At 39.8% G+C, this 12,936-nt stretch overlaps 1 protein-coding gene and 2 long non-coding RNA genes across 3 annotated transcripts in view; 2 read left to right on the top strand and 1 right to left on the bottom strand.

Moving 5' to 3' along the window:
• tcf4 (transcription factor 4) overlaps window positions 1-5,948 on the bottom strand; it is a 208,842-nt gene extending 202,894 nt beyond the window's left edge. Inside the window, exons 1-2 of the mRNA XM_016663012.1 lie at window positions 5,553-5,948; window positions 1,253-1,325 (exon numbers count right to left, since the gene is read on the bottom strand). Of these exons, the coding sequence (XP_016518498.1) occupies window positions 1,253-1,325; window positions 5,553-5,651 (172 nt within the window). The 5' untranslated portion in view covers window positions 5,652-5,948. The remainder of the gene's footprint in view (window positions 1-1,252; window positions 1,326-5,552) is intronic.
• Window positions 3,123-5,003, top strand: LOC107833507 (uncharacterized). The gene is made up of 2 exons (XR_001659254.1): window positions 3,123-3,154; window positions 3,219-5,003. It is a non-coding gene; the product is annotated as an uncharacterized LOC107833507 (long non-coding RNA).
• Window positions 5,949-6,097: 149 nt separating the features above from the next.
• Window positions 6,098-10,717, top strand: LOC103154756 (uncharacterized). Its single transcript, XR_477960.2, has 3 exons — window positions 6,098-6,372; window positions 7,915-7,997; window positions 10,236-10,717. It is a non-coding gene; the product is annotated as an uncharacterized LOC103154756 (long non-coding RNA).
• Window positions 10,718-12,936: the final 2,219 nt, after the last annotated feature.

Raw genomic sequence — 12,936 nt, 5'->3', positions numbered from 1 at the left:
AGTTCACACAGGAATCAGTTCACACAGGAATCAGTTCATACAGGAATCAGTTCACACAGGAATCAGTTCACACAGGAATCAGTTCACACATGAATCAGTTCACACAGGAATCAGTTCATACAGGAATCAGTTCATACAGATTTCTGTGTGAACGGTTTACGACCCCAAAGCTTCCCGCTGACGTCGCCCAGCAGCAGCGCTCTGTTTACGGCAGTCATCATGGCCGCCGCCTCTACCCATCGATTACAAAATCAACACCAGACTTTCAATCTTTAAAAACTTTCAGGTACGATTCAGTTCCAGTTTGGAACTGGTTCAAACTGGATTTTTTGGGGGGTGAAAAGATCAGAACCGGGCCGTGAAAAAGTCGTATTTTTGTCTCATTAGCCTGTTGTGTGAAATTAGCCTAAAAGCCGACTGGATGCCGTCCCACAAATAGAGTCCATAGATGGTAACAGGAAGCTGGCATAGTGTGGATTTTATAAATCAGTTTATCTTCAAATAATCCCCAAAGTTCAGGTTTTCTTCCCTTAACGCCATCGGCTCCTCGACACAGTCGGACCAACAACAAACCAACCGAACTGCGTTTCATGGATTCTTCTGTCACGTTTTCCAGCTTCAGACCTTAAAACCATCAGCACACAAACATTCACAACAAGAGCTTAATAAAAACAAGCAGCACCATCAAGAAGTGGCAACAGGAGAATAAAATGAGCTGCGATATAAGGAACATTACGCTGCATGTTGAAAACCCACAGCTTGATCCTCTGCTTCTGAACCCAAACAATGCATGTAATCACCAGGGTTATGTACCGATCTCAGCAACGTCACCGGCAGGAAAGGATAAGAGCAGCAAATCAGAAAAACAGGAAGTCTCCATCAGGAGCCAACATGAGCAACAACATTTATGCATCACAGCGAAAATAAAAGACAATATAAACACCGTGGGGTTTTGGTCAGCCTCGGAAACGTCACTGAAAATGTGCTGCAAAGGCAGTTTGAGCAAAAACAACACAATCCTCAAGTCAAAAACTAAGTTTTAAAAGTCACTCTGTCCAACAAAGACATGTCAACCAAGCAGCTGGTTTCTCAGAGAACATGACGCCCAGCGATGCTCCAGAAGAAAACCCAAACATTGCAGGAATATTCAAACAGCCATCAGCGAGCAGGTGTAGGGAAAGAGGGAGGACTGAGGAAAAAGAAAGGATCAAGAGGAAGTAGAAGGAGAGAGGAAGGGGAGACGGTGACGTACTTGAGCCGGAGAAATGTCCGCTCCCCAGGGAGGTGGGTCCGTTCTTTCCACTGCTAACAGGAGGGGAAAACATCTACAAGACAAACACAGAGCAGATTACCTCTGAGAGCACTGACGCTGCAAACGGCAAGAAACATCTCTACAGTTACAGCACTGCACTGTGGCATGAAGCGCTTCACTCCAAAACCTCACGTCTGCAGCTGGACGCAGCTCATCTGCTGCCTTTTCTCAGATTAGCTACATGTTTTAAATAGTTTGTCTTCATATAATGACTTGGACTGGGTTTGATCATCAAGCAGCACTTAAAGCCCTGATTAATGCATGATTGGGGTTAGTTTTATAAACCTTAGTCTGCATGTCACAGGGACGTTCCACATCGTCATTAAACATCAAGTCAGAAAGGCTCAGTTAAAGTCTAGGATCGGCTCTCAGTCTAACACAAAAGTTATAAAAGTAAATCTGAGGCAGGAGATCTAACAAATCATCAAATCTCAATTTGAGGGTCCAACACCGACTGTGAGTAAAATCTTACACCAAGAGGGTCAAAGTCTTGAACTTGGTCTTGATTCTGGCTAATAAAGTCCAAACATGCTGTGGGCATATGAAACATGAGGAGCAGGTAATGTTTAAGAAGTCAAACGTCAGAAATCTCAACTCAAGACTAACCAGAGGGTCCAACAACAGTTTAAGTCACTAAAGATTGGCAACTTCTGCATCACAGCCAACATCTGGAGCAATCAAAGCCACAACAAGCAGCTCCAAGAGCAAGTCTAATATCAAGACGTCGGCCTGATCCTTAGTCAAGACCAGCAACAGATCCAACGAGACAGACTCTGTTGGGCCCGTCCCGTCCTGCGAGTCTGAAACTGAGGTTAGCGCAAGATACGGTCCGTTAAATTAAAGTCCTAACAGGAAGGTCCAGGGCACAAAAACTACAACTCAGTCCAACACCAAGAGCGATTCATCCAGAGTCAAACCATTTAGACCTCAGACTTGGTTCAATGAGTCCATGGTGGAGAACAAGACATGTCAAGACAAAGACAACGTGTCCAGAGTCCAATCCTCGCTAAAGGAAGGTAGCTTCCAGGTCCAACAAGCATGAAGTTATCAGTAAGTCACAGCAGCAGACTGACAAACCAAACCAAGACTAGCATGTGAATCTCCGGCCCTAAAACTGGATTTCCATGCCGTAAGACCAAAATCCTGATCTTATCTGGAATGAAATGCTTAGTCAACATTAGCTGCATCGTGGTTAGAGCGGTCTAGTCCAACATGGCTGTAAATACAGGGAGTGAGTCCAAGACAAGGTACAGCAGTTCAACAAGTCAATGAGGTTTAAACCCAGACGATGTCAAGAGCTGGTTAGAAAGTCTAGAGACAAGACCGGGACACAGGCAACGTCCAACGTCCCCAACCAGACGACAGAGACTCACAACACGACCAGCATTTAGTTTCTGACCTAAAACTTCATGTACATCAATGCCAGGTCATCCAGATTCACGTCTTAAGTCAAGATGAGCAACATTCAGGTCAGGCCTCACATAGTCAGTCCCAAATAAAGACCAACAGGGACAACCTGGGGCCAATCCTGCCCCAAGTCCAAGTCCTGTCCAAAGAGACCGACGGCATGGTGAGTAAACCCAAAGCAAAGATCACGTATAAATAAGGCAGGATCAGCTGAGTTCACCTCAAGACTAATGGATCCAGAGTCAAATCCCAACTGAGTCAAGTTCCAAGTCCGGTCCAACAAGTCCAAAGGTACGGTGAAACCAAGACTGAAGATCCGAATCTCTGCCTGGACAGAGCAACGCCACGACTGATTAATGCAGACACACGTTCTTAATCAAGACAGTTTCCTCTCAGTCAAGTCTGCAAAACTGACACCAAGTCAGAAGTAGTCATGTCCCAAAATGATCCAGTCAGATCCCCAAAATGATCCAGTCAGATCCCAAAATGATCCAGTCAGATCCCCAAAATGATCCAGTCAGATCCCCAAAATGATTCAGTCAAGTCCCCAAAATGATCCAGTCAGGTCCCAAAATGATCCAGTCAGGTCCCCAAAATGATCCAGTCAGGTCCCAAAATGATCCAGTCAGGTCCCAAAATGAATCCAGTCAGGTCCCCAAAATGATCCAGTCAGGTCCCAACTCCTAAGTTTAGTCAGGTCAAAGGTCGGGTCCAACAAATCAAAGACATGATGACACTAATAGAGCGACTGGTTTGTCCGCGATGACAAACCTCCAAATTCAACATGAAGTCTGATTTATACAAGTTACGATTCCCGAGTCAGGAACCTGTCAGGCTATGAGGGTTAAGACTTGTCTCACACCTTCAAGTCTCTTTATTCAGAGTTAAATTCAAGGTAAAGTCAGGAAACCCGTTTAGCTTTTACTATCAGGTCAACTAGCCAAAGTCCACAGAGTTCAATCAGTTCATTTTGTCTAAAATCTAAGAGGTCAGAAAGTTGGGATTGTCTCGAGTTTGTTGGTTGGAATCTGGAAAGTTTGGGAACAAATCGTCTCAAACTCAAGGATTTCCACATCAAGGTCGAGTCTGAATGTTTGTCTGTCTGAAGACTTTAAAACAAACCATGAAGCAGGTCGTCCGTCCCGCGAACCGAGTCTCTGGTCCGACAGCAGAGTCACCCTGTGAAATAATTCACTCAGGTGTTTCAGGACGGACTCGACTCTCTGACTCGTTTCGATGAACGCCCAGTCATCATAGAAGACAAACACACAGGAGGAGAGAAACTCCTTTCAGGGTCACTTTGGACGAACGTGCCGGTTTATTCTGGAGTGAAGCGATCCATTCAGACTGAAACGTTGCAGAAAACCATCACACCTAGCCACCACCTGCTCTAGACACGTACAGCAGAAACACAAGCCGAGTTAAAGCGGCGGCTCCTCGGCCAATCAGAGGCGCCTCACCCTGGCAGAAAACGCCACGATTTTCAGGAGAAACGCGGGAACGCGACAGTTTTAGTCGTTTTTCTGGTCGGGATGAAAAGATCTAATCTGGATTATCAGCATCGATAAACGGCTGTGAGGCGCCATGAGGGAAGATAATCGCATAAATTAGAGAGGAGGCTCTGCTGCTGCCCTCCTTTGTTTCAACGCGCTGACGAAGGATGCTGCTTCCAATTCAACAAAAACACGAAACATAAAAACTACGCCACCAGAAAAACTCAAATTCACATTAGATACAAAGTTTGTCATTAATCTGATGGGTTTGAGATGCAGGAGGATGTTGTAGAAATATGAGGATAACTGGAAGGATAAAAGGAAAAAGTGGGAGAATTAGAGAAATAAATGGTGATATTTAGATTACAGTGCAGCTTTAAGAGCTGGCAGGGATTTTATTAGACTTTTATTAGCCGATTTATTGGGACCTGCTGCAAACAACAAGAACATTTAGGTTTTAACTCTTTAATATTAAAAAACTCTTTCATTTGTTCAGGGTTTTTAAGAATTGGTCAATTTGTGGTTAATTGTAAAAAATATAAAATAATTTGTGGACATTTCGCTACATATTTTCCTGCAGGCCTCATTCTATGTTAAAGGTGTAATTTGCAACATTTTCATTAAATCGCTTAAATTGCTTTTTATTTCCTATTTGCATCCGACGCTTCATAATCTGAGCTTTTTCCTGCGAGCTGCGGCGCATTTCAGGGTGTTTCAGTTTCTCTTTTCCCTCCTCCTCACAAAAGTTGCTCCCAGAGGGGGAGAGGCGCAAAAAAAAAAAAAAAAAAAAACATGGCAGAGACTCGATTTCCTGTCCGTTAAGTTCAAAACACAAGCTGCTCATCACAAACAGAGAGGAAGAAAATAAAATAAAGTTTGGAGATAAAATCCTGCTTTCTTTTTTTATGTCATGCATTTTGCAAATCCAGCATCGAGCATTTCTATCCTGCTGCAGAAACTAAGTAAAAATCAGAAAAAATCATCAGGCGACACATGAACAGGGAGAAAGAAAAGGACTTAAAATGAGATATACTACCATGGATGTTGGGAACATTTTCAAATCGCTGTTTGGCATCTACAAGACAACAAAATTACTGATGCAGCATCACAATTGTCTGAAACACACACACACACACACACACACACACACACACACACACACACACACACACACACACACAGGCAGAAAATCAAATTCAAACAACAATATATGCACAGAGTTTGTTTCTGTAAGAGAAGTTACTCAGAAGTTAAAGTGAGTTAAAAGCAGCAGCAGCAGTCGGAGCTCCGCAGCGGCGCCGCGCCGCGGCTGCCGGCGGCCGGAGAGGCGCGTCTCTTACCGCGCTGAAATCCAGCAGGTCGCTCAGCTCCTTGTCCGTCCCCAACGCGGCCATCCGCTGCTGATGATGGTGCATTTTAGCTAAATCACCTACAAACATGGACACAGCAGACGGACAGAGAGATGGAGAGGAGACAGGAGGGGGGAAGAGGAGAGGAAGAGGAAGAGGAAGAGTAGAGGGGTTCTGTGCGCACCGGGTCGCTTCTTTTGCGTTTTTTTTCCTCCACAGCGGAATAAATCCAGAAAAACGAGCGCGGAGCCGCGACCAGCGGGGCTAGTTCGGCTTCATCCCCCGAGCTGCGGCTCGCTTCAGTCCCGGTTCCTGGTTTCTGGCAGCAGGAAATAAAACAAACTGACAGGAAATAAAAAGAAGAGAAGAGGGGAGTGTTTTCGCGTGTTTCCCCCCCTCACTCCGCACTCACTCGCTCTTCTTTTCCAGCCGCAAAAAAAAAAAAAAAAAAAAGAAAAGAAAAGAAAAGGAAAAAGCGGAGTGTTTCAGAGGGAGAGTCCAGGCGGGATGCGCGCTGCTCCCAAGCCGGCTGGCAGTGCGCTCCTGTCGGCTGCGGCTGCTGGAGATCCCCCGGTGCGCAGGACGGAGCCCATGCGCGGCGCTGCCTGCCTGGATGCGTGGCTGGCTGCGTGATAAATGCGGGAGTGCGGCCACCTAGCTCACAGCTGCTGCGGCTGCAGGAGCGAGCAGAAACTCTGAGCGCACAACTAAAGCTGGAAGAAGCAGAAAATAGACGAGACGCTTTGATTGACTGGCGGTTTGATGCGGTGATTGGCTGCTTTCATCCGCGATCATTAGGAAACAAACACAGGTGCGTCTCCACGAATCACCCAAACCCGCATTTATTCCATTAATTCCCATCAGAAACCCCACGCAGTCCACGCAGGGGGACATCTTTAAAGTTGTTCTGTAATCGCGTTCCTTTCAGCGAAAAGTTTCCTCACAAGACAACAAAAACATCCAGAAAACAAGAACATGAATGTGTTTTTAAAGAAGAAATATCCTGTTATGGGAGGGAGAGCTACAAAAAGGTCATTGCTGAAGAAGCCGCTTGGATTTGTTCAATGGAAAGTTTAGTGGAAGGAAAAAATGTGTGAGGAAAAATGTGCAAAACAGTGAAAACAACAAACCTGTGCAAAAATACTTCATTTATTTTACTGGTTTAGTCTCAAAAATTAAAACAAAAAGTGCAATAAATTATAAAAATACTTTATTTACTTTATATTTTTGTTTTGATGATTGTGGCTTATTAAGAATGGAAACCAAAAAACTAATCGACATCCTTCAGGAATGTTGAACCATAAAAATGTAACGGCTGAAGAAGCTGGACGCATTCAAGCATATATCAGTGGAAAGTTCAGTGGAAGGAAAAATTAGGGAGAAAAATTTACAAAAATGGAGAACAAACTTATTAATTTATGTGATTTAGTTGCAAGAAGTACAAAAATTATAAAAGTAAATTTAATTTTATGGATTCATGAACCACAACAACCTTTTGGGGTTTGAGGTTGAGCTGGCTGCATATATTAGTAGAAAGTTAAGTGGAAGAAAAAAGTGCAAAACAGGGAAAATAAATATTTATCCACAAATAGTTCATTTATTGAAGTGATTCAGTTACAAAGCAAAAAATACATAATGATGTAGCAGGACAAGAAATGGAGCCTCATTTCTGAAGAAGCTCTCAGTTCATAATGGTGGAAGGTTAGGTGGAAGGAAAAACTGTGGTAGAAAAACACAAACAACTAGAATAACTTCAGCTTTCAGAGGATTATGAATGAGTGTCTGAAGTTCTGGTTTTAATCTAAATGTAAATCTTTGCTTTGCTCTAAAATCATTTCATCAGATCAGATTGTCATCATCCGCCCCCTGGTGGGAGACTGGAGTACTGCATATTGGCTTCACAAACCCAGAACATTTCATGTTCAGAGATTTCCTGCTGCAAATATTCAAGTTTTATGAATGTAGCTCAAAACAAATTATAAACATAAAATAATTTTTTAAAACCTTAGAAATTATACAGTAAATAACTTTAAATTTTCATTCAAACTTTCTCATAAAGCCGTTTTATTTCATGACTTTTTTCTCATTATTGGAGTTTTATTCTCAATTTTCTGATTTTATTGTAGTAATATTATGAGTTTTTTCTTGTACAACTTTATTTTCATAATATTTAAAATTTATTTCTCATGAATTTGTTTTAAATTTTATGACTTTATTCTCATATATTGTCTATTTTATTCTCGTCCTTTTATAACTTTATTTTCATAATTTTAAGGGCCACAAACGGCCCACGGGCCTCTCTTTGGACACCCCTGATCTAAATCATCCCATAATATCTTTGCTTCTACGTCAGGTTTTTCTTCCCATCAACTCTGACCCACAGCATGATGCTGCCACTGCCATGTTCCTCAGCTTGGAAGTCGCAGCATGAAGGAGGTTTGTTGGTCTGAACATCTGAAAGTCAAGCTGGAGCTACTGGGGTTAGCCAGCTAGCTGGTAGCGACACATGGGTAATAATAATAAAATATGCAGAAGTTATACGGAACTACGCACATGGTAAAAATGAAGTGCACCATCTTTAAATTTTAGGAAATATTAGGGATAAGAAAATGAAATCTTAAAATTACAGATTTATCATTGAAATACTGACTTTATTTATACTATTTCAACTTTGTATTTGTAGAAGTTTATTGTTAAAATATTATAACTATTCTCATATTTTTACAACAATTTTTGTACATTGATTTCATTTTTCATTTCATTTTTGTATTATTATGAATCTATTTTCATATTATACTATTACAGTATCAGAGAAATATTTGAAGGTAAATGGACCTAGTAAGTATTAATATTTTCTGTTTTCTGAAAGATAATCCCATCAAATAAACTATAAATTGATTAATTCTGGAGATTATGTTTATTTCAAACAAAAAGTGAAAAAACAAAAACACAAATGTCAGCTAAAGGTTTAAAAACTGCAGATGGTATTTTAATGATCATAAAAACCTGAAAAAGAAACTACTGCTGATTTAAATGTGTAATTTGTTGGATTTCCTGTGTTTTTTGCAGGTGTGTTTTGTATTTTCATTGTGTCTGAACAGCAGAATAAACTGGTTTTATCAGTGCGTGAAAGGAGGGAAGAACATTTAGAGCAACAGTTTAGTCTGAGTTTCATCCTTGAGTCGCAGCAGAACGAACAGTCACAGCCTGACACCGTATCTCTGTCTGCGGGTCAAACAACAACCAGATTCAGAAGTAAAAGATTCACCTGGCGTGACGTCGAGCCGGTCCGTTTCCGCTCAGACGCCCAAACTTCAACTCTGAGAAAATTAAGACGATTTGTTTCCAGCCTCATGAAATTAAAAAATGTTTGAAACAGAGAAACTTTAAGAGAAGTGTAGAAAAGTATTTTCTTGTTTTCACGTTTCTCTTCATGTTGTTCAGGAAGAATAAATGTAATCCCTCGTTTGTCGGCTTTAAATCCACTTTTTAAGCCTAAATTATGTTTTTGCTTTGATTGATTTTGTCGTCTAAATGCAGAAAGGTTGAATTTAGCTCCTCCTGTTGCTCCTGTTTGTCTCATTTTTTCAATCTGTTCAGCTCTCTACTTCCTCTTGCATTTTTGAACCATTACGTCCAGGGGCGTCTCTAGGTTTTATGGACCGGGGGGGCTTAGCCCACAGGACGTTAGCAAACGTAGCGGGAAAGCACAAAATTGATCAAACAGCAACAAAACGAACAAGTTCCACTTTTAAAATAGAAACAACTTCCGCTACAAAGTAACTAAACAGTTAATGAACATCATAACCTTCCTAAAATAATCTTTCTTGCCAAAATACGATTTAGTCAAAAAAAAAAAATCACAATTAGACCAACTATGACTAGCTAAGCTGAAATATGTTTAATTTAAATAATTTCAGTAAAATGTGTAATAAACTAAAGTTAAATAGACTAGGGTAGTTAATATAATCTATGATTTGTTTCTCTTTGCATTTACAGTTTTCAGGAATCGTTTGAAAAACATTTGTGTAAAGTTTCATGTTTGTATCATTCTAGCCACATTTCAGAAAATCACCCAGAATATTAAATGAAATAAAGAGAAACTGATTTATGATCATATTTTAATTAAAAATAAAAGTTTATATGATTTAAAACTGTGAACTGGTTTGTTGATGTGACATCCTAGCTATTGTTTTTCTAGCAGCAGCATCGTGCTTTTGGCTAATGTTAGCACTGTGGGCTAACTGTTAGCGCCTTGAAAATATAATCATTCTGCATATTTTGAACAGTATTAATACATAAACAGCTTGGCAATGTTTTATCATTTTAATCTTTGGGAACAAATTAACCAAATACATTCAGAGACATTCTGGGTGCTAGGGTTAGCTAACTCGCTAACTATGTTGAGGCCTTTTTTACAAGACGTGCTTATTTATGTTTTGGTAGCATTTTCTGCCGCCAAAATGAAAAACAAACATTTTTAAACAATTTGAGAAGAAAACCTTTTAATAATTTAATGTGGAAAGGAAAATTTTAAAAACAAGATAAGTCAACTTTAGGCTAAACTAATGAGCTAATTTAAAAGGTGATGAGAAGCTAAATAACAAATAGGCTAAAATAATCCAGGTCAGGACAACGTTTAGACATTTCTAAAGTCTCATTTTCTTTTTCCAGACCATCTAGACGGCGCAGGAACCCGGACCACGCTGATTTGTTTTGAAAAGCCTTACAAGCATGACCACAACTGAGACGTAGCTGGAAACTCAGAAAGTGTGGTGAAAGTTTTCAGCCCCGATTCAGACCAGCTTTCTTCCTGCTCTGAATCAGTGCTAATAAAAACACACACATTTAAACACAAAGGCCCTGCAGGAAAGCTGTGCAAGCAAACACACACACACACACACACACACACACACACACACACACACACATCCCCTCTGTGGTCCAAACAGCGTGTTTTTGCCAAACACCTGTGTAATCGTCCAGCTGTGGGGAATGGTGGGAAGTGAGGAGGGAGAACTGGATGCCACACAGCTAACAGCTAACGGCTAACAGCTAACGGCTAACGGCTATTAGCTGCAGCTACACAGCAAGACTTTTGTTGTCAATGTTTGATTCTCAAATGTGACGTTAATTGATTAAACTGTTCATTTCCTTTACTCTGCTGTTATATCAACCAGAAAAGCCAAAGGTGGAACGTCTTAGAGGTTTTCTGTTTGCAGAAAACTTGAAACAAACTTTAGACAAACCAACCAAACATCAATAAAACACTGAAGGCGCCATTTTAAGACTTCCCTGTTAGTTCTGGATTTAATTTGAAAATAATAAAAACATTTAAAGCTTTAGACACACTAGCTAGGCTAAAATGTACTTAATTTAAATATAATACATAATAAAATAAACTGAGATAGGCTGAGATATATAATATTAACCATGATTAGCTAAACTAAGGTATGCTAAACCTACAGAAGCTATTTATGATAAGACAAACTATAACTAGCTAAGGTAATGTATGCTTTGTGTAAACAGAATGAGCTAATTATGATACGTTTAAATAAGTTGAGACAAACTATGGCAAACAAGCTAAGGTATGCTAAATTTAAATGAAACAAATAAGACAAACTATGATTAGCTAAGCTGGTTAGCCTCATGCTAAATCTAGAAAAGCTATAAGACTAATGATGACTAGCTTAAGTTAAATAGCTTAAATATGATAAGGCAAACTATAACTAGCTAAGCTAAGGTTTGGTTAGCTTAACTAGAATGAGCTATGAATGATTCGCTAAAGTAAAAAACATTTAAGTTAAGACAAACTACAAATAGCTGAGCTAAAGTAATTTTAAATTACATAAAACAAGATGAGGCTAACTATGATTAGCTAACTAAGGGAGCTAAGATAGCTAAGGGAAGCTAAGCTAAACTAATACACTACTATAAACTGATGTTTACCTGAAAATGTAAAGGTAGGTTCATGTTTTCTCACTTTTATACCAAATTTCTACATTATTAAAAGTTTTACTGCAATCTGAGTTTAAACGTTTTGTGTAGAAAATATTCTGCTTTATTGCTGTAAAAATGTACTTTAAAGATGGTTATTTCATTACATTATTTTGTCCTCTTTGAGGCTGATGTGTTAGCATGCAGCTAGCTGAACCTCCACCTGTCCACTCAGGTGAACGTGACGATGACTAGCAGCTAAAGCCGCTGAGCTTCTCTCCAGCAGGAGTTTCGTCCTCTGCGCCTCTCTGGGCGTCTCGGCGTTCTTTGTTTTTTTCTGACAGCAGAAGCAGGCAGATGGCGGCAGGCAGCGGTTTACACAGGTGTCTCCAGTTTGTATTTACTGTAAATGTGTTCGCCAGAAGGTGACGGAGTTTGAAGGAGGGAGCTGAGGTGAAGTTCAGGTCAGTTTCTGTGAAACTCTCCAAACAACGCTCACATTTATCCAGAAAACATTTCAGAGAAAAAAACCATACTCTTACATTTTTACATTTCTACAGTAAATTTATGATTTATGTTATTAAACTATGTTGTTCTTTCTTCATGAATATTTAATTAGGTGTCTTACTGGCAGACCTTGGAAAGAGATTCAAGAGCAGAATCGTTTTATAACGAGATGCAAATCATGTGAAAATGAGAAACTTTATTAAAATGAGGAACCTGTTAATGAGACGAGTTTTTTTAATCTTGTAATAAAGTTTGTCATTAAAACGAGAAAACTTTCATTTAATGAGACTCAAAACAAGTTACAATGAGAACTTTCTCATTAAAATAGCTCATTACAATGAGAAACTATAAAAAATAACTTGTTATAACGATATATAAAATGTTTCTCATTAAAACAAGAACATTTAATTAAAGTGAGAAAAATTCCTCGTAACGAGACAAGAAAGTTTCTCATTACCAAGAGAAAATAACGAGAATTTTCTCTTTTTAATGAGAAACTCATTTAACTAGATGTGTTTAATATCTTGCTCAGATGTAAAAGGTTTTTCTTTTAAATGTAAAATTACGGCTCGTTAAAGACACATAAAGCAGCTCAAAATGAATGAAAAATGATTTTTATTATTCATTTGGTTCAATTTAAACAAAATCATTTTAGCCATTAATCTGGCACTGAAAGGCTTCCATACACCAGAATCAGGACAAGCCCCAAAAACTTCCTAAAAATACCAACAACAAAACAAAACGTGTTTATTTTCACCAGCAGCTGATTTATGGATTCAGACGGCGCTTCTGCTGATGTAGGAGCGTCTGAGCGCCACTGAGCTAACGCAAGGCTGAGCTAACGCAACGCCGAGCTAACTCAACACTGAGCTAACGCAAGGCTGAGCTAACGCAACGCCGAGCTAACGCAACACTGAGCTAATGCAAGGCC

Source organism: Poecilia formosa, unplaced genomic scaffold (assembly GCF_000485575.1).
Source record: "Poecilia formosa unplaced genomic scaffold, Poecilia_formosa-5.1.2 Scaffold399, whole genome shotgun sequence".
Taxonomy (NCBI): Eukaryota; Metazoa; Chordata; class Actinopteri; order Cyprinodontiformes; family Poeciliidae; genus Poecilia; species Poecilia formosa.
This window is presented reverse-complemented; position numbering and strand designations above follow the sequence as displayed.